Source organism: Lithobates pipiens, unplaced genomic scaffold (assembly GCF_037356315.1).
Source record: "Lithobates pipiens isolate NorthernLeopardFrog02 unplaced genomic scaffold, aLitPip1_a1.2 Scaffold_27, whole genome shotgun sequence".
In the NCBI taxonomy this organism is placed as follows: Eukaryota; Metazoa; Chordata; class Amphibia; order Anura; family Ranidae; genus Lithobates; species Lithobates pipiens.
In genome coordinates, this window is record NW_027507788.1 from 12631002 (window position 1) to 12655708 (window position 24707).

Below are 24707 nucleotides of genomic sequence, written 5' to 3' on the forward strand. Positions count from 1 at the left end.
ACAAGTGTTTTAAGTCCATTCTGGCTCCCTTTTTAGCGGAGGTTTATAACAGCTGTCTAGAAGAGGGTTCGCTCCCTCCCTCCATGAGGCAATCAGCTGTGATTCTTCTGTCAAAAGGTAAAGACCCCTCAATGATTGAGAACTGGCGCCCCATCAGTCTTCTCAATGTTGATAGAAAGATCTTGGCGAAGATTCTTTTTTGGCGCTTGTCGTCAGTGGCAGGCGATTTGTTGTCCAGTCATCAGCACTGCTCGGTCCAAGGTAGAAGTACCTTTTCAGCGGTTTTAGCTGTCCGGGAGGCTTTGGAGCGATGCAGGGCTGCTGGATGGAGAAAGTACTTGCTGGCATTGGATCAGGCGAAGGCTTTTGATAGAGTCAATCACGAGTACCTGTATTTGCTACTTGGTAGATACGGCCTGCAGGGGAGGTTTATAGATTGGCTGAAGACATTATATAAAGGGGCTGAGAGCTTCCCACTGGTTAATGGTTGGGTTGGACGGCCTTTTGAGGTTGGCTCTGGTGTGCGCCAGGGATGTCCTCTGAGCCCCCTGTTATATGTATTCGCAATCGACCCCTTCATAAGAAGGCTAGAGAGTGGATCTTTGTGCGGGGTGCCTTTGGGCATTGCTGGTGTGCCACCTTTGAAGGTCGTGGCCTATGCCGATGATGTGTCTGTTATTGTCTCTGGAACGGAGGAGGCGCAGGAGGTGGTCTCTATGATAGAGCAGTACACGGAGGCTTCTGGTTCTAAAGTCAACCATGAAAAGAGTGAAGTTTTCTGGATGGGTGAGGAAGGTGAAAGCTTCGAACTTCCGGATGCCTTCCCAGAGCCCCAGCAGGAAATTAAAGTGTTGGGCATCAAATTTGGTCCTGGTGACTATGGTCATCGAAATTGGGAAAGCAGGTTGGTGTGTGCCAATGCCAAAGTAGCAAGCTGGAAGAAATGGAAGCTTTCATTGAGGGAGAGGGTTGACTTGATCAAAACGTACCTGGTCCCAATTTTTTTATATGTCAGCTTCGTCTGTATCTTGCCAGTATCTCTCTATGCAAGGGTGTACAGCTGCTTTTTCCAACTGTTATGGGGAAGTAGGCTGAACCTGATCAAACGCAATGTAACTTACCTGTCTAGGCGGGAGGGTGGCCTAGGAATGGTCAACCCAATAGTTTTCTTTTCTCTGCTGTTTTTAAAGTACAATCTTGGTAACATGCTAGCAGAGAACCCGCCGGGATGGGTGGGTATTTTTCAATCTTGTTTTAGGCCTTTTCTGCGATGCTGGGAAGATGGCGGGCCAGTGAAAAGTCTGAGAGTCCGACATGGCAAGCTCCCGGCTTATGTTGCCCCGTGTCTGAAAATACTTCGGCAGTGGCAGGTGACAGTGGAGGATATCAAGTCCCTCCCCAGGAAGCTTCTGGAGAAGAGGATTTTGGCCTCCGCTTTCAGTGTGTCACTGGCCTTAAGGGATTGCCCAGGCTCTGTAATGAGGGAGGGGTTGCGTTTAATCAATTTAGAAAGAATCCCCTTGAAGTTTAGGGATCAAGCCTGGCTCGCCTTCCATGGAAGGCTCTATGTGAGAGGGAACTTGAAGCATCGCCCTGTGGATGATCGGGATTGTCCTAGAGTGGAGTGTGTTGGTAAAGTGGAGTCTATGGACCACTTTTTGCTCCAGTGTCCCTTTAACATAGAGGTGTATAAAAGGGTGGGGAGGGCTCTAGGCATCCCCTTTTTCTATCGCATGAGTTATGCGGAGTGGGTGTATGGGGCATTCCCGACTCACTGGGATTTTGATTTGGATACACTGTTTTTAGTTAGTATAGTTGTCCGTTACTTCACATGGAATGCACGGTGCCAGATTACCCTGCGGAAGAAAGTCCTCTCTGTTGAGGTGGTGGTGCACGATATTCTGGGTGAGGTTGGGAAAATTCGGGGTCTTGAGAAGGGCAGGGAGCCTCGGGCAGTCTGGATAAGGGCGTGGAGGAATATCAGACCTGCCTTTGGGGAACTGCCCATCTCTGGGTGAGGAGCTCTTTTCTTTTTCTGGTTCTTTCACTCCCTTAGCTTTTGTTGGTTAGTATCTTCTTTTTGAAGAAGGGCTGCATGCATAATGGGTGCGGGATTGTTTCTTAACCTCACAAGTTTGATATCTGGTGTAATGGCGTGAGTCGTAATAGGATTTATGTTATTGCTGGAAAGTATTTTTTTTTTTTTGGTTTGAGAGCAGTTTTGCTATATTTATTTTAATTTATGTAAATATGTATATATTTATGTATATTTATATATTGTGATTTTATGCTTAATGATTGCAAGACTTTTAATAAAGAAAAATTGGGAAGAATGTTCCTTACATTGGTGGTCAGTGAGAAGAATGTCCCTTACATTGGTGATCAGTGGGAAGAATGTTCCTTACATTGGTGATCAGTGAGAAGAATGTTCCTTACATTGGTGATCAGTGAGAAGAATGTTCCTTACATTGGTGGTCAGTGAGAAGAATGTCCCTTACATTGGTGATCAGTGGGAAGAATGTTCCTTACATTGGTGATCAGTGAGAAGAATGTCCCTTACATTGGTGATCAGTGGGAAGAATGTTCCTTACATTGGTGATCAGTGGGAAGAATGTTCCTTACATTGGTGATCAGTGAGAAGAATGTTCCTTACATTGGTGATCAGTGGGAAGAATGTTCCTTACATTGGTGATCAGTGAGAAGAATGTTCCTTACATTGGTGATCAGTGAGAAGAATGTTCCTTACATTGGTGATCAGTGAGAAGAATGTTCCTTACATTGGTGATCAGTGAGAAGAATGTTCCTTACATTGGTGATCAGTGAGAAGAATGTTCCTTACATTGGTGATCAGTGAGAAGAATGTTCCTTACATTGGTGATCAGTGGGAAGAATGTTCCTTACATTGGTGATCAGTGAGAAGAATGTTCCTTACATTGGTGATCAGTGAGAAGAATGTTCCTTACATTGGTGATCAGTGAGAAGAATGTTCCTTACATTGGTGATCAGTGAGAAGAATGTTCCTTACATTGGTGATCAGTGAGAAGAATGTTCCTTACATTGGTGATCAGTGAGAAGAATGTTTCTTACATTGGTGATCAGTGGGAAGAATGTTCCTTACATTGGTGATCAGTGAGTGTGTTCTCCCTCCAGTTTCCCCGTGTGCTTCCCCCCCCCCCCCCACCCCGTGTCTCCCTGTGCAGGTGTGGCGCCCAAGGGGGCCCAATGAGCTTCTATTGCCCAGGGGCCCCATAAGTTGTCAGTCCGCCCCTGGCGGCTATCATAGCCACTGGCGATAACCACTGTCTTCTCGTGTTGGGAATGGCTACGTGGGACACTGACTGAATTGTAGGGAACAAGAAAAACAAAAAACGCTCAGTATATGGTTGGCTTTAGTGGCCGAGGCACTCCCTGCCCTGCAACTGTATATATACATGTCCATTGAATATGTGCAGCTACAGAATGGGAAATGCCCTGGCCTCAGATGATTGGCGCAGTACAGGCGATAGATTTTTGGTGGGCACAATAGGAATTTGACATGCGATTCGTTTCGTACGAAATGAAAATTCGTACAAATCCGAAATACGAATTTTTATGCATGCAAAATCCGTACAAAATTTTGTTTATGAATTTCGGATCCAAATTCAGAACGAAAATTCATAATTAAACGAAAAGTTAACGAACTTAAAAGTTAAAAACCCAGGAAGTCAGCACAGGGATGGTGGGAACCCCTCACAATGATAAATTCATCATAATGAAAATTTGTAATTGTTATGAAAAGTTAATGAACCTAAAACCCCAGGAAGTCAGCACAGGGATGGTGGGAACCCTATGGAATTTCTATGCTTACGAATTTCATAAGAAATTTCGTTAATGAATTTCGGCATTTCGGATCCAAATTAACAGAAATATGACTGGTGTTTTGTTCACCAATCAGAGGATGTCAGCACAGCACAGGGATGGAGGGAACCCCTCATAATTGGCACAGTGGGTGTACAGACCCAGGAACTCAGCACAGGGAAGGTGGGAACCCCTCATAATGGGCACAGCGCGTGGACACTCAGACCTGGGAAATCAGCACAGGGATGGTGGGAACCCCTCATAATGGGCACAGTGGGTGTACAGACCCAGGAACTCAGCACAGGGATGGTGGGAACCCCTCATAATGGGCACAGCGGGTGTACAGACCCAGGAACTCAGCACAGGGATGGTGGGAACCCCTCATAATGGGCACAGCGGGTGTACAGACCCAGGAACTCAGCACAGGGATGGTGGGAACCCCTCATAATGGGCACAGCGGGTGTACAGACCCAGGAACTTAGCACAGGGATGGTGGGAACCCCTCATAATGGGCACAGCGGGTGTACAGACCCAGGAACTTAGCACAGGGATGGTGGGAACCCTATGGGAATTTCTATGCTTACGAATTTCATACAAAATACGAAATTTCGTTAATGAATTTCGGATCCAAATGAACAGAAACAGGACTGGTGTTTGTTCACCAATCAAAGGAAGTCAGCACAGCACAGGGATGGTGGGAACCCCTCAATGATAAATTCATCATAACAAACTTGTTATTTTAACGAAAAGTTTACGAATCTAACAAAAATTCGTATTTTGTACGAATCCGGATTGAATTTCGTACACGAATTACAATTTTTTTATTTTCTTTTCCGTACGGCACCCATGTCTACTAGGAACCAGAACAGCGTACATATTTGCGGGCACATCACAGAGGTTTGCTGGCAAATATATACATTGATCTGTGACACACACAGACTAGGATACAAAACACAACAGAGCTCTTCACTAATCCCCAGTCTCCTTCAAGTGATCATTCTTATTCATATATATTAAAGGGATTGTAAAGTGATTTTTTTTTTTTAAATAACAAACATGTTATACTTACCTCCACTGTGCAGCTCGTTTTGCACAGAGTGGCCCCAAACCTGCTCTTCTGGGGTCCCTCGGCGGCTGTCTCTGCTTCTTCCCGCAGGTACTTCTCACGTTCATGCGTGCTCCCTCGCATGGTGAGAAGCATCTGCGGGCGCGCTCCCGTGATACAGCTGGCGGCTATAGCCGCTCGCTGTATCACACGGCCCCGCCCCCCGGCGCTCCGCGTCAGTGGATGTGATTGACAGCAGCGCGAGCCAATGGCTGCGCTGCTTTCTATCCATCCACTCCAGCCAATCAGCGGCCAGGCTGAACGGTGGAAAGGACGTTGGGGGACGAGCGCGGGATTTTCGAGAGGTGAGTTAAGTAAAAACGGGGGGGGGGGGGGGGGGGCGCTGGGGGCGCCGGCAGTGTCAGATGTTTTTTCACCTTAATGCATAGAATGCATTAAGGTGAAAAAACGTTTACCTTTACAACCCCTTTAAAAAAATAAAAAGTGCTTTTAGAACATCAGCTTTTAAAAAGGATACGTGTTGTTTCTAGTTACGTAAGTTATGTAAACCACATAACTATCTAGCTACAAATGTATCACAAGTACAAATTCCTTCATTGCAAATATAAAACACTCAAAAGTATAAACGAACAAATAGAATTAAAGGAGACTAAGGGAAGGATTAGACCAGACAAAGAAAGCAGTTAAGCGGTTGTAAACCCTTTACAACCACTTTTTACTACAGGCAAGTCTATAATTAGTCTTATCTGTAGCTACCAGGGATATCCCGTGTATTTGCCGACGTCATTGGCACATGCGCACTTATGAAAACTGAAGCAACGGCATGTACGTGCTGTTGCTTCAGTTAGACTGTCGTTACCAGCGGCTCCCGCGTGCGTGCACGGGAGTGATATCGCGGCTCCAGCCAATCACAGCACCGGAGCCACAATACCCGGAAGTAACTCCCATGAGCGCTGTCGGCCGCCAGATCAGTGAACGAGGACTGCTGCAGGGGCTTCAATCTCAGGCAAGTCGTTTAGAATTAAAGTGGTTGTAAACCCTTACAAACCACTTTGACCTACAGGTAAGCCTAGATTAAGGCTTACCTGTAGGTCCAAGAAATATCTCCTAAACCTACACGGTTTAGGAGATATTTACTAAAAGACAGTGACAGCAGGCGCACTGGGTAAGCCACAGATCGCGGCAATATGCCGCGAGTGTCGACTCCAATGCGCATGCGCGGGAGTGACGTCATCACTGCTCCGGCGAATCACAGCGCCGGAGCAGCAAGACCCACCAAGAAGATGGACGCTGGGAACCCAGTGGGACAGCAGCGACTTCGCTGGCTCCTGTGTCAGGTAAGCGACACACTGTCACCTCACAGAGAGCCAGAACGGGGATCTGCCAAAGTAAACATACAGATCCGCATTCTTGCAGGGGAGTAGAGAGAGATCTGCTGTTCCTAGTGATCAGGAACAGCGATCTGTCATCTCCACCAGCCACTACACTCCCCCCACAGTAAGAAACAACTCCCTAGGGAACATTTAACACCTTGATCGCCCCCTAGTCTTAACCCCTTCCCTGCCTATGACATTTATACAGTAATCCGTGGCTATTGTTTAGCTCGGATCACTGTATAAATGTCACTGGTCCCAAAAAAAGTGTCAAAAGTCTCAGATCTGTCCACTGCAATGTCGCAGTCCCACTAAATATTACAGATCGCCGCCATTACTAGTAAAAAAAAAAAAAAAAAAAATGCAATAAATCTATCCCCTATTTAGTAGTCGCTTTTGCACAAACCAATCAATATACGCTTATTGCGATCTTACCAAAAATATGTAGAAGAATACATACTGGCCTAAACTGATAAAGAAATTATTTTTTAGGATTTTTTGGATATTTATTATAGCAAAAAGTAAAAAAAATATATATATATATTGTGTTTTTTTTCAAAATTGTAGATTTTTTTGGTTATAGTGCAAACAATAAAAAACGCAGAGGTGACCAAATATCACCAAAAGAAAGCTCCATTTGCGGGGAAAAAAAAAAGGACATACATTTTGTTTGGGTACAGTATCGCACGACCGTGCAGTTGTCAGTTAAAGCAACGCAGTGCCGTATCACAAAAATAGCCTGGTCATTAAGGGGGCAAATCCTTCCGGTCCTTAAGTGGTTAAACAATAACACCATATGGCATACAAAATGATTAACTGTCAAGTCTTACATCAATGTAACAAATCAATTTAATACTTATCATACATTTAAATAAACATAATCATTTCAAGAATTTGTATATCCTAATTATATATATATATATATATATATATATATATATATATATACACAATTTATTACAGTCCTTTTCTTCCATCCAAATAAAATCCTCTCCTGTAGACAGGATAACTTCCAAGGTGTCTTCAACTAGAAATCAAACTCTGCAAAACCCCTCTTCGCTGTAAAGCGGAACTGCGGTCTGCTCACATAGTTTGTAATAAAAAAAAATCTTTGCCTTCTGAAGCTTCCCCCCAACCACTTTGCATATTATTTTATATATATATATATATATATATACTGTGATTTTGTACTTGCCAAATATGCTGCAGAAATCTCCATCCAATGAGTCTGGAAGCTTCTGCCTGTTCACTCCCTGGATTTACACAGAGGTACACCTCGAGCTGTGCAGCTATTATTGACTCCCCCCCCGCCCTTTCCTGCCAAACTCTCACAAGTGTGAGAGAGCTGTGCATGGTGTCATAAGATTCAACTTTTTTTCAGATAAGAAACAGGAATTGGTCTTTACAATGGGTTTACTGGCAAAAAAAATTTTTTTTTCATTTTTTTCAAGTTTTAATATCCAAAGTTAAAACAACAAGGGCAGAAGATTTAATAAATGGAAAGGTAAAAAAAATGACTGAAGGTCCACTTTAAAAAGATTTCCACATCCCATGAAAGTGCTATGTTCATCATAGTTTTCTGGCATCATTCATTTTTTTTTGTTCACCCCCAACGATCGGGGACTCTGAAGAGATTCCATTGTGCGTGGCATGTCCATTGATACCATTTGGGGTTCTATCAGTGACCTGTACTGCATCTGTGACCTGTACTGCATCAGTGACCTCCACTGCATCAGTGACCTGTACTGTATCGGTGACCTGTACTGTATCGGTGACCTGTACTGCATCGGTGACCTCCACTGCATCAGTGACCTCCACTGCATCAATGACCTCCACTGCATTCAGCTCCACGCCTTCCTCTGGAGAAGATATTTCTGAGGACCGGCATTTATTTTTGCACCTACAGAAAAAAATTGTATTTCCATCAGTTGTAGGGCATACAGATAATATTATATATACAGTGAAAGGCATGATCTATAGAAAGTATGAATTCTTGTATTATAATGGCCACTGTTATCTAAACTCTGCAGTGACTTCTCCATTTTGTTGATATGATCAGTTATGAGTATATGGTACCACATCCAAGAGATGGAAACCTCCATTTTTTTAAATTTAGTTTTCCTTATTAACCTCCCTGGCGGTACGATTAGTTCAGATTTTAGGTGCTGAAAGCGGTACCATTATTTTGCATGGAAATTTGACGCTTTATATTGTAGGCCTGTAATTCTTAGAAATAATTCACTTAAATCCGTCCAAACAAGAGTCTTATGCCGCGTACACACACGATCGGAATTCCGGACAGAAAAAGACCGATGAGAGCTTTTCATCGGAAAATGCGACCGTGTGTACGCTCCATCAGAATTTAGCTGTCCGAATTTCCGCCAGCCAAAAATTGATAGCATGTTCTCAATTTTCCAGATGGAAAAACTTTCTATCGGTAATTCCAATCGTGTATATGCAATTCCGACACGCCAAAAATCGCGCAATGCTCAGATTCAACTATGAGACAGAAGCTATTGGCTACTGGCTATTGAACGTCCTTTTTCTAGTCACATCATATGTGTTGTAGGTCGCCGCGTTATAAACGATCGGAATTTGTTGTGACCGTGTGTAGGCAAGACAGCTTGAGCCAAATTCCGTCGGGAAAACCATCAGAGCTTTTTCCAACGAGAATTCCGATCGTGTGTACTCGGCATAATAGACATCCCGGGATGATTGATAGATAGATAGATCTATCTATTTTAAATAACTATAGATAGTTATAACAAATAATATAATAAAAATTATTCAATAATGTAATCAAATCAAAAAACACTGAAATATGCCGAGTTGCAGAATTGTCGCTATCATTACTTTAGTGTTTGATGACTGATTTCCCCACGAATCGCTATCACTCAATTCTGCAAGTGATTCCAATTTATCATCGCTGTTTTCTAGCTGGTCTAAAAGCACTTTTGATGTAAACGGTCATTTTTTGGTTGCTATGGACAATCTCCAGTTTCCTGGCATAAAGAACAGTATTTATAATATAAATCTGCATGCAGTACACTGGACACACCACTAGGGACAAAAGGGATGTGTAATTATTTGATACAGTACTGTAATCTGTAATATTGCAGTATACTGTATCTATACTGTGGTTTTTACTTTTTGAATTTGGCAGCAAACTCCGTCCCCGTGCATCGCAATGCTCGCAGGGAACGGACCTCGGCACTGACAGATCGAGCGAGACATGGCGGCTCACTGATCACAGCGGGGAGACATTGCTGGATCCAGGGGACAAGTAAACCTCTACATGGATCTAGCGATGCGATCCCGAGTCTGGCTCGGGAATACCGCTTATGGTACTGAATTCTCACCCCGAGCCAGACTCGGGAATACCGCCAGGGAGGCTACAGGTCGTCTAGGTCGTCTGTCGGGTCCTGCCGCCGCCATCTTGGGTATGGGAATCAGGAAATGGAGCCTTTCGGCTTCATTTCCCGGTTCCCTACTGCGCATGCGTGAATCGCGCTGCGCAATAAGGATGGTCCCCGCTGCCTCTGGGATCTGTGTGTTTCCCAGCAGGCAGCGGGGCACTTGCGGGAAGGGGCGGGCACTTGCAGAAAGGGGCGTAAGTTACGCCCCTTTCCGCAGAGAGCTATCCCGGAAGTGGGTGCAGTTACCTGGATTATCCAGGTAACTGCACCCCCCTCCCCCCTGAAAGGTGCCGATTGTGGCACCGGAGGGGGGGAGGGTTCCGATGAGCGGAAGGTCCACTTTAGGGTGGACCTCCGCTTTAAGTCAGCAGCTGCAGTGTTTGCAGCTGCTGACTTTTAATTTATTTTATTTTTTTAACGGCCCTCCTCGTTAACATCCTAAAAATGTTATAAAATGGCCGCTATGACACATTAGGGCTCAATTCATAAAGCTTTGATACCAGGCTAAAATATATTTTATTTTAGCCATGTGACTCATTTTTAAATTTCATTGGACTAGTGCTAAAAATAACTGTCACTTTTTTAAAAATAGAAAGCGTTATCCTGGAGTGTAGCTTTGTGAAATGAGAGTCCTGCATTTTTATGTTTTACAAAGCCAGAGTTACACTTTCCAAAAGAATAAAAAATAATGACTGTTCCTTACCATTGGATGAATCTGCCATCTGCGATTGCTACAACTACAGCTACTACTACAACTATAGCAGGAACAATTAGCCACAAATAATTGAGGTCAAAGCCAGTCTCAGGTTTCGTAGTTCCTACATAATTTCGCTTTGGAGTTATTTTAGAAAGCACATATTCGGTTGCATTTTTTTGGTCACCGAAAGTCTCTGCGAGAAAGATAAGAAAAATGTTTGATATTATTGAATTATTGTAGCACCTCTCTATTATAAATTAAAGCACATTTTAAGACAAAATAAATTCAAAAAACAAACAAAAAAAAAAAAACATTTTGCAGTACATCTCTGCAATACATACACATTTCCCCTATACTTATCCTCTTAAAAACCCTCCAAGCACAACAAAAAAAAACACACACATGTTAAAGTTATTGTAAAGGCAAAATTACAATTTTAAACAAATTAAAAAGATGTTATACTTGCCTGCTCTGTGCAATTCATAGTTTCATAGTTAGTAAGGTTGAATAAAGACACCAGTCCATCCAGTTCAACCTGAGTGAGTGTCTACAACTGTCCCCATCCCTGTACATTGCACACTCACATCAGTCCCTACCCTCAAGGATCCAACAATCCAAGGTCCCCATTCATATACTAGGGGCCAATTTTGGACAGAAGCCAATTAACCTACCTGCATGTCTTTGGATTGTGGGAGGAAACCGGAGTACCTGGAGGAAACCCACGCAGGCACAGGGAGAACATGCAAACTCCAGGCAGGTAGTGTCGTGGTTGGGATTTGAACCAGCGACCCTTCTTACTGCTAGGTGAGAGTGCTAACCACTACACCACTGTGCTGCCCATTGCCCAATTGAATTGCATAGATCCGCCCCCCCTTACCATCTCCTCTAGTGTCCCCCACCAGCACTCTCCGCTCTTCCTTTCCTGTGGGTCCCCCCTCAACAAGCCATGTGTTGAGGGGGGCACCCATGTTGGCATGCTCCAGACCAGTACAGCACTGGATCGATGGAGGAGCCAGGTAAGTGTTGAGGGAATGGGGGAGGGGGCAAGGCGTAAGGATTTTTTTTTACATTAATACATAATTAACACTTACTTTAGAACCACTTTATTTGCAAGAAATGCACTCAGCTCCTAAGTCCTGTTGACTATGCATTTTTTGTGTACTGAGTGGTATAAGCCCTGCCCAGTGTCTTTTGAACTACTCAATTACTTGCACTCTCAGAGCTCTACAAAATAGATGCTGATTATTCTGTAGTCCAAGATAAAGCCTAGGACAGGGATCCTCAAACTTCGGCCCTCCAGCTGTTGCAGAACTACACATCCCATGAGGCATTGTAAAGCTCTGACATTCACAGACCTGACTAAGCATGATGGGAATTGTAGTTCCTGAACAACTGGAGGGCCGTAGTTTGAAGACCCCTGGCCTAGGAGGCCAAAATATAGACTCCACGAGATAACACAGGGAGTGTGTACAGGACAGCTCTGAATTTCTGGCAGGATCAACAGGTATTTTTTGCACTTACAGATACAGCACAATGCTTTCAATGATATTTACAGTATTTAACAAAATAACAAATAAGTTAATTTATATAAAGTGTCGCCTATGGAGATTTTTGGAGATCATTTTTTTTAGGGTCAGCGATTCCCTTCCATGTAAAAGTAATCTTAGCAGCTAAGAAGCTGCACCAGATTTTGCATTCTCCAATTTTGGTAAATCAATCTCAGTATCTTTTATACTTTATCAAACAATTGTGCATTATATTGCGTTTTTGTGCATTAAAATTCACTATTTTCAAAAAAATTGCATTTTAAAAAACCATTGCGCAAATACCATTTGACATAAAAAAATAAAAAATATCGCAACACCCACCATTTTATTCTCTAGGGCCCCTGCATAAAATATATACCGTATATACTCGAGTATAGGCCGACCCGAATATAAGCCGAGGCCCCCAATTTACCCCCAAAAAACTGGAAAACTTATTGACTCGTGTATAAGCCGAGGGTGAGACATGCCTGTCCATCCTTGTGTGTCCATCCATCCCTGTGTGTGTGTCCATCCATCCATCCATCCCTGTGTGTGTGTCCGTCCATCCATCCCTGTGTGTGTGTCCATCCATCCATCCATCCCTGTGTGTGTGTGTGTGTGTGTGTGTGTGTGTGTGTGTATGTATCCATCCATCCATCCATCCCTGTGTGTGTGTGTGTGTGTGTGTGTGTGTGTATCCATCCATCCATCCATCCATCCCTGTGTGTGTGTGTGTGTGTGTGTGTGTATCCATCCATCCATCCATCCATCCCTGTGTGTGTGTGTGTGTGTGTGTGTATCCATCCATCCATCCATCCATCCCTGTGTGTGTGTGTGTGTGTGTGTGTGTGTGTGTGTGTGTGTCCATCCATCCATCCCTGTGTGTGTGTCCGTGCAGCCTTGTGTGTGTGTCCAGCCTACCTGTGTCCCGAGCCTCCGTCCCGAGCCTCCGTCCCGAGCCTCCTCCGTCCCGAGCCTCCTCCGTCCCGTGCCTCCTCCGTCCCGTGCCTCCTCCGTCCCGTGCCTCCTCCGTCCCGTGCCTCCTCCGTCCCGTGTCGTGCCGATGGATCGCCGCTCTTCTCGGCGGCCATTCTACAATTCAAAAGCCGCGCCTCCGCCTCCGCCTGTGATAGGCGGAACACTCAATTTCCCAGCAGCCTCTCATCCTCGTCCGTAGTATGAGAATGAGCGGATGTCCGTGATAGGCGGAACACTGACTTCTGGGAAATTCAGTGTTCCGCCTATCACAGGCGGAGGCGGAGAAGGAGGCGCGGCTTTTGAATTTTAATGTCCGCCGTCTGTCTGCTCGATACGCTGATCGAGCAGTCAGACAGCGGTGACTCGAGTATAAGCCGAGGGGGCACTTTCAGCCTCAAAAAAGAGGCTGAAAATCTCGGCTTATACTCGAGTATATACGGTATTTGGGCATTCTAAGTAATTTTCTAGCAAAAAAAAAAATTCAGATTTTTACATATATGTTAGAAGTGTCGGACTTTGCCCGGTGTTGAAGTAGTTAAAACATGGGGGATATAGACACTGGTACAAATGTCCCACCAAGAAAATGAACCTCTACTCCTGTTCTGAAGGTAGCTGTGGTAAGATATCTGCTCATGTTGGGTTCCAAGGATATCACAGAAGTAGAAGACAGACATTAATAAAAGTTCTAACCTTTCCCCAGCCTTCTAGTGCACCTTTTCCTTTATACCCGACCCTCTCCCAGTTTTTTCCCCAGTATTCAACGTACCAGAATAACTTGGAAGATCTGGGTCTCCCACCTTCCGTTCTAAGTGCACCATTGAAGTTTGGCGGGTGATCAGCGCTGTACAATTGTCTGACACCAGAATGGCCATGGATTGGTTATCATCACAGGTCACGGCACTGTAAGAATGGGCCGCTGGAAGATCACAGTTGTCCCTTTTTCCTATGTGAAAGCTCAGGTTCTTTCCATACAGCCCTCCTACGCAGAACATGCAGACGCGCCACTCTCCACCCGAGCCTGCAAAACAAAATACAATATAGGTTAAGGCTGAAGTTTAATCACTTCGGACCCAGGCCAATTCTGACATTTCTCTCCTACATGTAAAATTCCTAATTTGTTTGCTAGAAAATTACATAGAACCCCCAAACATTATATATGTTTTTTTAGCAAAGACCCTAGAGAATACAATGGCGGTCATTGCAACTTTTTATCTCGCACGGTATTTGCGCAGCAATTTTTAAAACGCGTTTTTTTCATGCTTAAAAAAAAAAAAAAAAACAGTAAAGTTAGCCCAATTTTTTTGCATAATGTGAAACAGGAGGATACGCCGAGTAAATAGATACCAAACATGTCACGCTTCAAAATTGCACGCGCTCGTGGAATGGCGCCAAACTTTGGTATTTAAAAATCCCCATAGGCGACGCTTTAAAATTTTTTACTGGTTACATATTTTGGGTTACAGAGGAGGTCTAGGGCTAGAATTATTGCTCTCGCTCTAACATTCGCGGCGATACCTCAAATGTGTGGCTTGAACACCGTTTTCATATGTGGGCGGGACTTACGTATGCGTTCGCTTCTGGGTGCGAGCTCACGGGGACAGGGGCGCTTAAAATTTTTTTTTTTTTATTAATTTTTTTTTTTTTTTTTAGTTTTACACTTAAAAAAATAAATAAAAAAAAATTTACTTTTATTCCTATTACAAGGAATGTAAACATCCCTTGTAATAGGAATATGGCACGATCAGACCTATTTACAGTGAAATATCTCACCTCTAGGCTGGGAAGAATAAAAAAACAAAACAAAAAAAAACAAAAAAAAAAAACGATCATGGCTTCCTAGCCAGATCGGCGCCGTTAATTTGAATACCGAGGCCGGGCGTGACGTCATAACATCGCGCCCGGCCTCCGAACGATCATAGAGACTCCGGGGACAATTTAGTCTGCCGGAAATCTCTATGATCACTTGCTGGGGCCGGCGGATCCCGGCGGATCCTGTGACCGACTCACCGATGGAAACGGTGAGTCGGTAGAAGCACCGGAGGGCTTCTACCAACTCACCGGCCGTGAGTCCCCTCCCGCCGCCCGTAAGAACGATCAAGTGGCGGAACAGCCGCTATGATCGTTCCTATGGTGTAGGGAATCGCCGGCTGAAAACGGCAATATCTGAATGATGTCTGTGGCCTCAGGCATCATTTAGATATAACCAGCGAACCCCATGACGTCAATAGACGTAGTGCGGGTCTCAAGTGGTTAATCTTCTTATATTTGCCTTTACTGGTTTCACCCCCTCCCTCAACCCCCAAGCAAACTCATACTGAATTAAAAAAAACAAATAACATACTTTATTTTAAACCTAATGACATCTTCACTGGGTCCCTGTGCTACATTATGCAAAACAGGCAGATCACGGCTGGGGGGAGAGGCCAGCAGGGGGCTATACATACCTTCCTTAAAACATCACAGCATCCGGCCACAGTACTCCTCTCCAGAGCCCTCAGCCCAGTCCAGTGAACTGGCACTTGGGTGGAGTTATGCGGATATCAAAATAACTTGATCAGTGGTGTAACTAGAACCATCAGGGCCCAAGTGAAAGAAACCATAAAGGGCCCACCTGACCCCTGGCCAAGGCCCATCCCTCTAAGTCCGGTGGTGGAAACGCTAGGGCCCAGTCACAAGTGCAACTTTTGTGACCCTGGTAGTTCCGCCACTGGTGTCAGTCGTTTTTTTCTTTTTGTTATTTTCTTTTTTGTTATACTTTTACAATATTATTTTTTTTTTTTCAATTTATTTTTAGGAGCCCCTTTGGGGATCTTTGGTGAGATATCAGGAGTCTAAACAGACCCCTTGATGTTTCACCACTGAGACAGAAAAATGAGATTGAGGACACAGCCCTAAGGCCGCGTACACACGGGCGGACTGTCTGGCCAACTTAGTCTGTCAGACAATCCGACGGACAGTCCGTTCTACTTTCGAATGAACGGACTTGACCACACACGATGAGCAGACAGTCCGTTGAAAGCTTGCGCGATGACGTGTACAGCACGTACGACGGGACTAGAAATCGGAAGTCCAATAGACAGCAATGCAACCTTTCGCCGTGTAAATCCTTTCTGAGCATGCGCCATACTTAGTCCGTCCAACTTGCCTACTCACGAGCGGACTGTCCGCTGAAACCAAAGTTGGACGGACAGTATTATGGAAATTCCGAAAGACTTAGTCTGCCAGACTGTCCGCTGAAAAAGTCCGCTGAAGCCCACACACGAGCAGACTGTCCGCTGAAACACGTTTCAGCGGACTAAGTTGGACAGACAGTCCGCCCGTGTGTACGCAGCCTAAGTCTTCATTTCTGCAGCCTCAGCTGCACTGAATGGACAGGAATAACTCTCTACAGAGCCTCCTGTTCACTTGCACACTGAAGCCTAGTAAACACAGTTTGCTATGTTTCAGTTATAAATGGACAGAGTCTGTGATCAGTACAGATCACTGACTCTCCATTCAGAAAAGGAAGGCCAGAAAACTACACATTTTTCTGCCCCTTCCCCGCTCTCCATCCTGACAGATTGCCTGCAGTAGCCAGTGGGAGAGGTGGGAATCTGGCAGAGCTGTGGGGGATGAGAGAAGGGCTGGAAGAGAGCATGGGGGCTGGGAAACAGCACAGGGGGGCTGGAGAGCACAAGAGAGGCAACAGGGGGAAGCAGGGGGAGCAGTAGGGGCACTCTCTATTTTCCTCCTGCAACTGCTGAATGCCCACTACAGTCACCCCCGCCACTCCTCCTATCCAGGCATACTGGGGGGGGGGGCTCACAATTGCGACCCCCTGCAACCCCTGTAGGTACGCCCCGGCCTTGATGAATGGCCTGGTGGAATTCCACAGGCCAGTTCAGCACACTAGAAGTTCCAGCTTTCAGAAATGTCAGTCAGAAATTTCAGTAAGATTCAAATGGAGATCAATAATCATGCAACCGAGGGGCACCTGAAGCTGCCATTCGGGTAGATCCAGGTTAATCTGGGGAAAGTTGGCATTTCTAGGCAGGCTGCCCTAGGTTAATGGCCATGGTGCTGATCATCCATGATTGTAAGAACTGAAATCCAAAGAATGAAAGAGGCAAGATCAGATCAAACCTTCCCAGGCAGGGGTAAGTTCGATTGATAATGATGATGAGATACTTCATAGTGGACAATTTTGCATCAGCTGATGCTCTGAAATACACATTGTTGGGAGATCTGTGGACTGTTTCAAAAGCTCTGCCGAGCCACAACTAAGGATCAGGGTAAAGCCGTGTACACACGGGCGGATTGTATGGCGTACTTAGTCCGTCATACAATCTGACGGACAATCCGGCGTACTTTCCACTGAACGGACTTGACCACACACGGATACACAAACAGTCCGTTGAAAGCTTGCGCGATGACGTGAACGGCACGTACGACGGGACTAGAAATAGGAAGTCCAATACACAGCAATGCAACCTTCCGCCGTGTAAATCCTTTCTGAGCATGCGCCATTCTTAGTCCGTCGAACTAGCCTACTGACGAGCGGATTGTCCGCTGAAACCAAAGTATGACGGACAATATTACGGAAATTCCGAAATACTTAGTACGCCAGACTGCACGCTGAAAAAGTCCGCTGAAGCCCACACACGAGCGGACTGTCTGCTGAAATGTGTTTCGGCAGACTAAGTAGGCCATACAGTCCGCCTGTGTGTACGCGGCCTAAGGCCGCGTACACACGGGCGGACTGTCTGCCCAACTTAGTCCGCTGAACAGTGTTTCAGCGGACAATCCGCTTGTGTGTGGGCTTCAGCGGACTTTTTCAGCGGACAGTCTGACGAACAAAGTCTTACGGAATTTCCGTAAGACAGTCCGTCCAAACTTGGTTTCAGCGGACAATCCGCTCGTGAGTAGGCTAGTTCAACAGACTAAGTTTGGCGCATGCTCAGAAAGGATTTACACGGCGAAAGGTTGCATTGCAGTGTATTGGACGTCGAATTTCTCGTCCCGTCGTACGTGCCGTTCACGTCATCGCGCACGCTTTCAGCAGACTGTCTGTTCATTGTGTGTGGTCAAGTCAGTTCATGCAAATTTTGAACGGACTGTCTGTCGGATTGTCTAACGAACTTAGTTGGGCAGACAGTCCGCCCGTGTGTACGCGGCCTAAGAAGAAAGGGTTCCTTTACGGCTCTCCAGGTGTGCACACTGCATCCTTTTCTCCTTTTTTCTGGTACAACGTTTTTTTTATTGAAAATCAAAAAGGAAATACAATACAAGAGTCACCCACCCAAGTGGCCTTGTATCATATATAGATGAAAATTGGTTACACCTCTAAACAGCAATTGTTGAAAGGGGGTGGGTGCATACATGACAGTATGATGAACAATATTTCCACAGTACCAGGACGGGTTCATCTAGTGCCCATGGCAAGGATGCGGAACTGTGCCCCTCCCCCACTGTTAATGCTTACTGTAGAATGGCTTTACTGCCCTATGTCCATTCTCTGCCCCCTAGCTTCAGTGTGCCCAAGGGCAGCTGTCCCTCCTGCCCACCCCTTATTTCAGATATTGAACAATTCAGCCACACGTGTCACCCTAAGCAACTGGCAAAAGACCCAGGTATAAGAACATGTGCCAAAAGTACTAATGGCGTGTACACATGACCAGACTTATATATGGACTAGGTCGATTCGATTCAGCGGACTTTCGGCGGAGGTACGATGGATTGTCCGAACCAGCTGACTTGCATACACACGAACAGACTTTCTGGCAGACTAGGTCTGACGGACATCCTGACGGACTTTCAAAATGAACGGACTTGCCCGTCCGTTCATTTTGAACGTGACTCCAGGTACGATGGAACTCAAGGGAAGTCAATCTCACAGCTTTCATCGGTGAGATTGACACCTTGCGAGCCCCGTCACCTAGCGTGGGGTCCCCCCCAAAATCCATACCACAACCTTTAATAAGGGCCCCCCCCCAGATCCCGGCCCACCAAACTATGTGAAAAAGTATGGGGTGCATCAAATCCTCCCTGCTGAGACTTTGTATTCTGAGACTTCCCTGCCATCAGAATACACTGCTTAGCATTGCAGGCTATCGCCCGCGGTGCTGATCGAGTGGAGAAAATCCGACCATGCTGAACCAGATGAATTTCAATCCACGTATAGCTGGCTTTAAAGTGGGGTACCCCCTAAAAAAAATAAAATAAAATAAAAGTCAGCAGCTACAAATACTGCAGCTGCTGGCTTTTAATAATCAGACACTTACCTGCCCCAGGGTCCAGTGATGCGGGGGAACGAACCCCCCCCCCTCGTTCCCCGCTCCGCTCGCGGCGCCGTCATGCGTACTGTGGGCACCCGGCTGTGGCTTCACAGCCGGGCATCCACTGCACATGCGCGAGCGGTGAAGGGCGCCGTGATACGCCGCACAGTCACCTGGGACACGTGACAGGTCCCAGGTGAATGTGCGGCGCGAGGGGAAGTGATGTCACCAGCCCGGCAGACTACAAGGGACCCCCTAGCAACAGGTATTTAGAGGTGAGTAAAAATTTTTTTTTTTTGCCAATAATTTTTTTTTTATTTTTTTTTACGAATTTTAAGCAGCTTTTAATTTTTTGGTGGCAACACCACTTTAAGGTTTTATGAAGGGATGGAATATTCTGACACACGGCTGGCTTCCCGTTGGTGATTTATATGATTGTGCAACATGTATATATTTTTATTTATGTTGTATTTCACCAGGACTATTTGAATAAACATGTACAACCTATATTTGTTATTTGTACTCACAAAACACCATCGAAATTGTAGAACATAGATAAATGGCCATCATCAAATTTACTAGCCGTTTCGATCCTGAACAAAAGAGAAATATAGGTCAGGGATAATTACTGTATATCATTTTGTATAATAATAATAAAAAAATAATAAATACATAATTAATACATATATTAATGAATAAATACATACCAGAGGGGATTTCCATCACTTTGTAGAGCCTTCTTCTCACTTCCTGCTGCAACTCTATGACATGAAGTCAAGGGAAATGTCACCAAGAGAAAGAAAAAAATGAATGTACAGGGGTGCTGATCCTCCCCTCTTCTATACAAAACCTTGAAAATGTATAGACTATCTATCTATCTATCTATCTATCTATCTATCTATCTATCTATCTATCTATCTATCTATCTAGATTTTCCAAGGTCTTTATGGTCACTGTCTAGGGTTGTAGGAACATCCATGCCTCCAAGATTTTTGCCTTGGCTTGGTGAACTCCTCATCAGAACTGTTTCAGGCTCTCTAAGTTGAGAGATGGATGGCATGTTCTCATCATAGGTTGTATGTTTTTTGTTTTGTTTTGTTTTTTATTCTTTAAATAAGATTTATAAGTCTGCAATAGCGTGATGTTGTATCTCTCTCCACTCTGCTGATTTCAGTCTCTCCACATTTCTTAAAGGGGTGTTCCGGCCGCAATTTTTTTTTTAAAGTCAGCAGCTCCAAACACTGTAGCTGCTGACTTTTAATAAGGACACTTACCTGTCCAGCGAGCTTGCAATGTCTGCCACCCTTTATACAGGTGTATGGGGGGGGGGCTGACATGTATACAGGGGTGAGGGGGGCTGACATGTATACAGGGGTGAGGGGGCTGACATATATACAGGTGTAAGAGGGGCTGACATATATACAGGTGTAAGGGGGGCTGACATATATACAGGTGTAAGGGGGGCTGACATATATACAGGTGTGAGAGGGGCTGACATATATACAGGTGTAAGGGGGGCTGACATCTATACCGGATTGAGAGGGGCTGAGTGTGTACAGGTGGGGTGGCCGGTGTGCAGATTCAGTAGGGTGGCCAATGGGCAAGCCCTGGGAAATGTTGGTAGTCAGACTGAGGCCTAAAGCTTTGTCAGGGCCCAAAATGTTCTGATGGTAAGCCTTATTATATGCTTACCTGTAGGTAAAAGTGGTGTAACAGGGTTTACAACCACTTTAAAATGTATTTAAGAGTCCAAAAACACAATAGTTAAATGTTATGTTCCAAATAGCCTAGCTAACACACACACATATCTATATTTATATCTATCTATATAGATATATATGTGTGTGTATAGTATATATGTCTGTATATACAGTATACATATATATGTGTGTATAGCTTATATGTCTGTATATATATATATATATATATATATATATATATATATATATATATATATATATATATATATGTATATGTATATGTGTGTGTGTGTGTGTTAGCTATGCTATTTGGAACATAACATTTAACTATTGTGTCTTTTGGACTTTTTTATTATTATTATTTTTTTTCTTTAAGTATAAGGTAACAAAAATACCAACAATTATATCCCTCATATATAAATCATACATTATAAAAGGTATACATTAGGTGTGATTTGATCACATAACCTGGTTCCCTGTATATAGCTAATCCCATTGCAATCTTGATTACATCACACATCATTTTATTGTATTTGCTAAGTGAACGGATTTCTCATAAAATGAACATTGTCCTCCAAGCAGCCTGACCTGCATGGAATGTGCACCTCCGTTATAAATACACAGCCTTTCATACAATCCTTCCTATATCACATCTATAGAGATCAGATAGAAGAGTTAGAGATATAAAGATACAATGTTGGAGGGACATCCTACCGGGAGGAGGAGGAGGACGGACTACCGGAGAGGAGATCCTCAGCCCTCTGGAAAGTTCAGAAGAGTGCGAGTTGCCGGTGCTTTGCCGAGAACGGTTTCCCCGTCGGAAATCTGTTCCCTCCGCCTCTCGGTTCACATCTGAACTTTGCCTCTCTTGGCACCTACTGGAAGTGCGCTATGACGTCACAAGAGACATATCATTTTTTTAACAATAGACATATGCTAATGAGGATGAAGGGTGTGTCCAGGGTGCTGGCAGGTGTGCCGAAGGAAGGTGGTAGGGGGGCTCTGTTGAGGGAGGGAGTGACTCGGGTGATGTGCCCCTACCCTCTCCTGTCGCCTTCCAAGTTTTTGTTGATCAATCACTAGTCTGCACCGCAGCACCTGTACCAGGGAGGATGACTGTACAAAATAATCCAATGCAGCACACACCCCAGTGCCATCTGTGTGACCTAACCTGCAGAGCTTGCACTTTTTTTTGTTGTTTTCAATTAGAGAATTTACAGACTTCTTTTGTCATACATGCTCTCTCTTTATGTGATTTTGTGGCTCCGTGACCGAAATTGGCTAAGAGCTGTTACCTAGACCCCCAAAACCGGGACCCCCCCCCCACACCCCCATTTAGTAAGCATGTGCTAGAACCCTAGCAAGAAAAGAAAAGTAGTGTGTGTGTGTGTGTGTGTGTATATATATATATATATATATATATATATATATATATATATATATACAGTTATATAAAACAAATATATAAATATATAAAACAAAATGGGACACTTCTGCCTTGTAGCCAGTATACTTTTTTACAGAATTACATCCAGTGTGTTTTGTTTTCTACAAAGCACACATCAAAAAGTTGAAAATGCAATCCCGATTATTGCAATATTCACTTTACTTCAAATCTTCTTCTTATACATTACAGGAAATCTGAGATAAGTGACTGAATAGTTTTGAACACAACCATGCTCTTCATTAATCTGCATGTGTAAGGGCTCGTGCACTCCGCAGCTCAAAGGAGCTCAAAGAAGCGGCTCCTACAGGATTTTAGGCCCCTTTCACACCGAGGCGGTTTTCAGGCACCACAGCACTAAAAATAGGGCCTGTGTAACACCTGAAAAAAACCGGCCCCTTTCACTCCAGTGTAAAAGCCGGAGGGCTTTCGCACTGGAGCGGTGCGCTGGCAGGACGGTGAAAAAAGTCCTGTTAGCCGCATGTTTGGAGTGTTGAAGGAGCGGTGTGTTCACCGCTCCTACCCATTGAAATCAATGGGGCAGCGCGGCTATACCGCCGGCAATTGTTTAACGAGTACATTATTTATACAGAATTATTTATTTATTTATTTTTTTATTATTATTTCAACATATAAATGTTTAAAGGTAGGTCTATATATGGTCTTACCAAAAAATGCCAGCAATTAAGTCACATCCCGAACCAACAATACTGCTGGCCAGTAAGTATGAATTGATTAACCCCCCTGACGGTATTCCCGAGTCTGGCTCGGGGTGGAATTTTTATACCAAAAGCGGTAACCCCAAGCCAGACTCGGGACTGCATCGCTGGATCCAGGAGGAGGTTTACTTACCTTCTCCCTCGGATCCAGCGATGTCCCACGCTGTACGAGCGAGCCGTGTCTCGCTCGATTTATCACAGAGCCGATCTCCGTTACCTGCAAGCGTTGTGATACACGGGGACGGAGATCGGCGCCAAATTCAAAAAGTGAAACACTCACTATACATACAGTATAATGTAATCTTACAGATTACATTGCTGTATGTAATAATTTCACATCCCCTTTGTCCCTAGTGTTCTGCACAGTGTCCTGCATGCAGTTTTATATTATAAAAACTGTTCTTTATGCCTGGAAACTGGAGATTGTCCATAGCAACCAAAACTGTCCCTTTACATCAAAAATGATTTTAGACCAGCTAGAAAACAGCGATAATAAATTGTAATCACTTGCAGAATTGAGCGATAGCGATTTGTGGGGAGATCCGTCATCGAATACTGAAAAGTAATGACAGCGACAATTCTGCAACTGAGCAAATTTCAGTGTTTTTGATTTGATTCCATCATTGAATAATTTTTATTATTGTTATATTATTATTTGGTACAATTATTTATAATTATTTATTATATTATAATTTATGAATTAATTTTTCAAACTTTATCATTCCCGGGATGTCTGCTAGACTCTTGTTTGGACAGATTTAAGAGAGTTATTGCTAAGAATTACAGGACTACAATATAAAATGCCAAATTTTCATGCAAAATAATTGTAGCTCCTAAAATCCGAAATAATCGTACCGCCAGAGGAGGTTAAAGTTCGGAATCCCTCACAGTAATGTATGCCTATAGACAGGGACCACAGGAAGGCTACTAGCATGGATAATGAACCTGAAGAGACAGTAAATAGTTGTATCAATGGGACAGATTAATAAATTATTAAAAAATGCCATGAAAGCTAATGATGAAAGTGATAATACTATATAAATACCTGAATTGGGGATTAATGAGATTGAATCAGAAAGATCCTATATTGAAGAAAATAATCCTCATCTATAGATATGGATCGAGCCAGTACAATAGCTGGAGCATAGATATAGAACTAGCCCAAGAAAATTTCAAAAAAAAAAAAAGAAATATAAAAAAATATATGTATATGCATTGTGGTGACCCATCGATCAAAAAGATATATGTATATGTCCCATGCCTCCAAAAGGTTCAGACGCAGTTAGTATAAACGTACCTTCTATGTTATGGAGATAGGGTAGGCAAGACAACGGGTGATGGATAGATAAATCACTCTGATGTGCACATAAGACCCGGCAGAACGATAGCAGTGATTGCACCGCGCTTACGTAGCCCTCCCAGACCAGCGGCGTCTGACGTCTCCACCGGGATGCGGACGCTTACAGGGATAGGCCAAATAGAACAGCTGACCGGTTTGGTTGGAGTGCATGGCGCGTACAGCGTCATGCACAGAGCTATGTGCGCATGTGCTTATCAATCGTCAAGCGTCGAGGAAAACTTCTGGGAATGACGCATTCCAGTGTCAATATCCCGGAAGGCGCATGCGTGCCTCTCGTACATGAAAGGGCAAAGCCCAGGGGTAATGGTATATTTACCTAGACCACAAAAACGCCATT

The 24707-nt window shown here is 44.2% G+C and overlaps 1 protein-coding gene and 1 long non-coding RNA gene across 10 annotated transcripts in view; one reads left to right on the top strand and one right to left on the bottom strand.

Moving 5' to 3' along the window:
• LOC143933537 (uncharacterized) overlaps window positions 1–24707 on the top strand; it is a 483729-nt gene that overhangs the window by 106321 nt on the left and 352701 nt on the right. The window lies entirely within an intron of this gene.
• The window catches only part of LOC143933532 (uncharacterized), a 28794-nt gene continuing 11546 nt past the window's right edge, over window positions 7460–24707 (bottom strand). Inside the window, exons 2-6 of the mRNA XM_077456443.1 lie at window positions 19855–19908; window positions 19675–19740; window positions 13660–13911; window positions 10396–10582; window positions 7460–8176 (exon numbers count right to left, since the gene is read on the bottom strand). Coding sequence (XP_077312569.1) covers window positions 7846–8176; window positions 10396–10582; window positions 13660–13911; window positions 19675–19740; window positions 19855–19870 — 852 coding nt within the window. The 5' untranslated portion in view covers window positions 19871–19908 and the 3' untranslated portion in view covers window positions 7460–7845. The remainder of the gene's footprint in view (window positions 8177–10395; window positions 10583–13659; window positions 13912–19674; window positions 19741–19854; window positions 19909–24707) is intronic.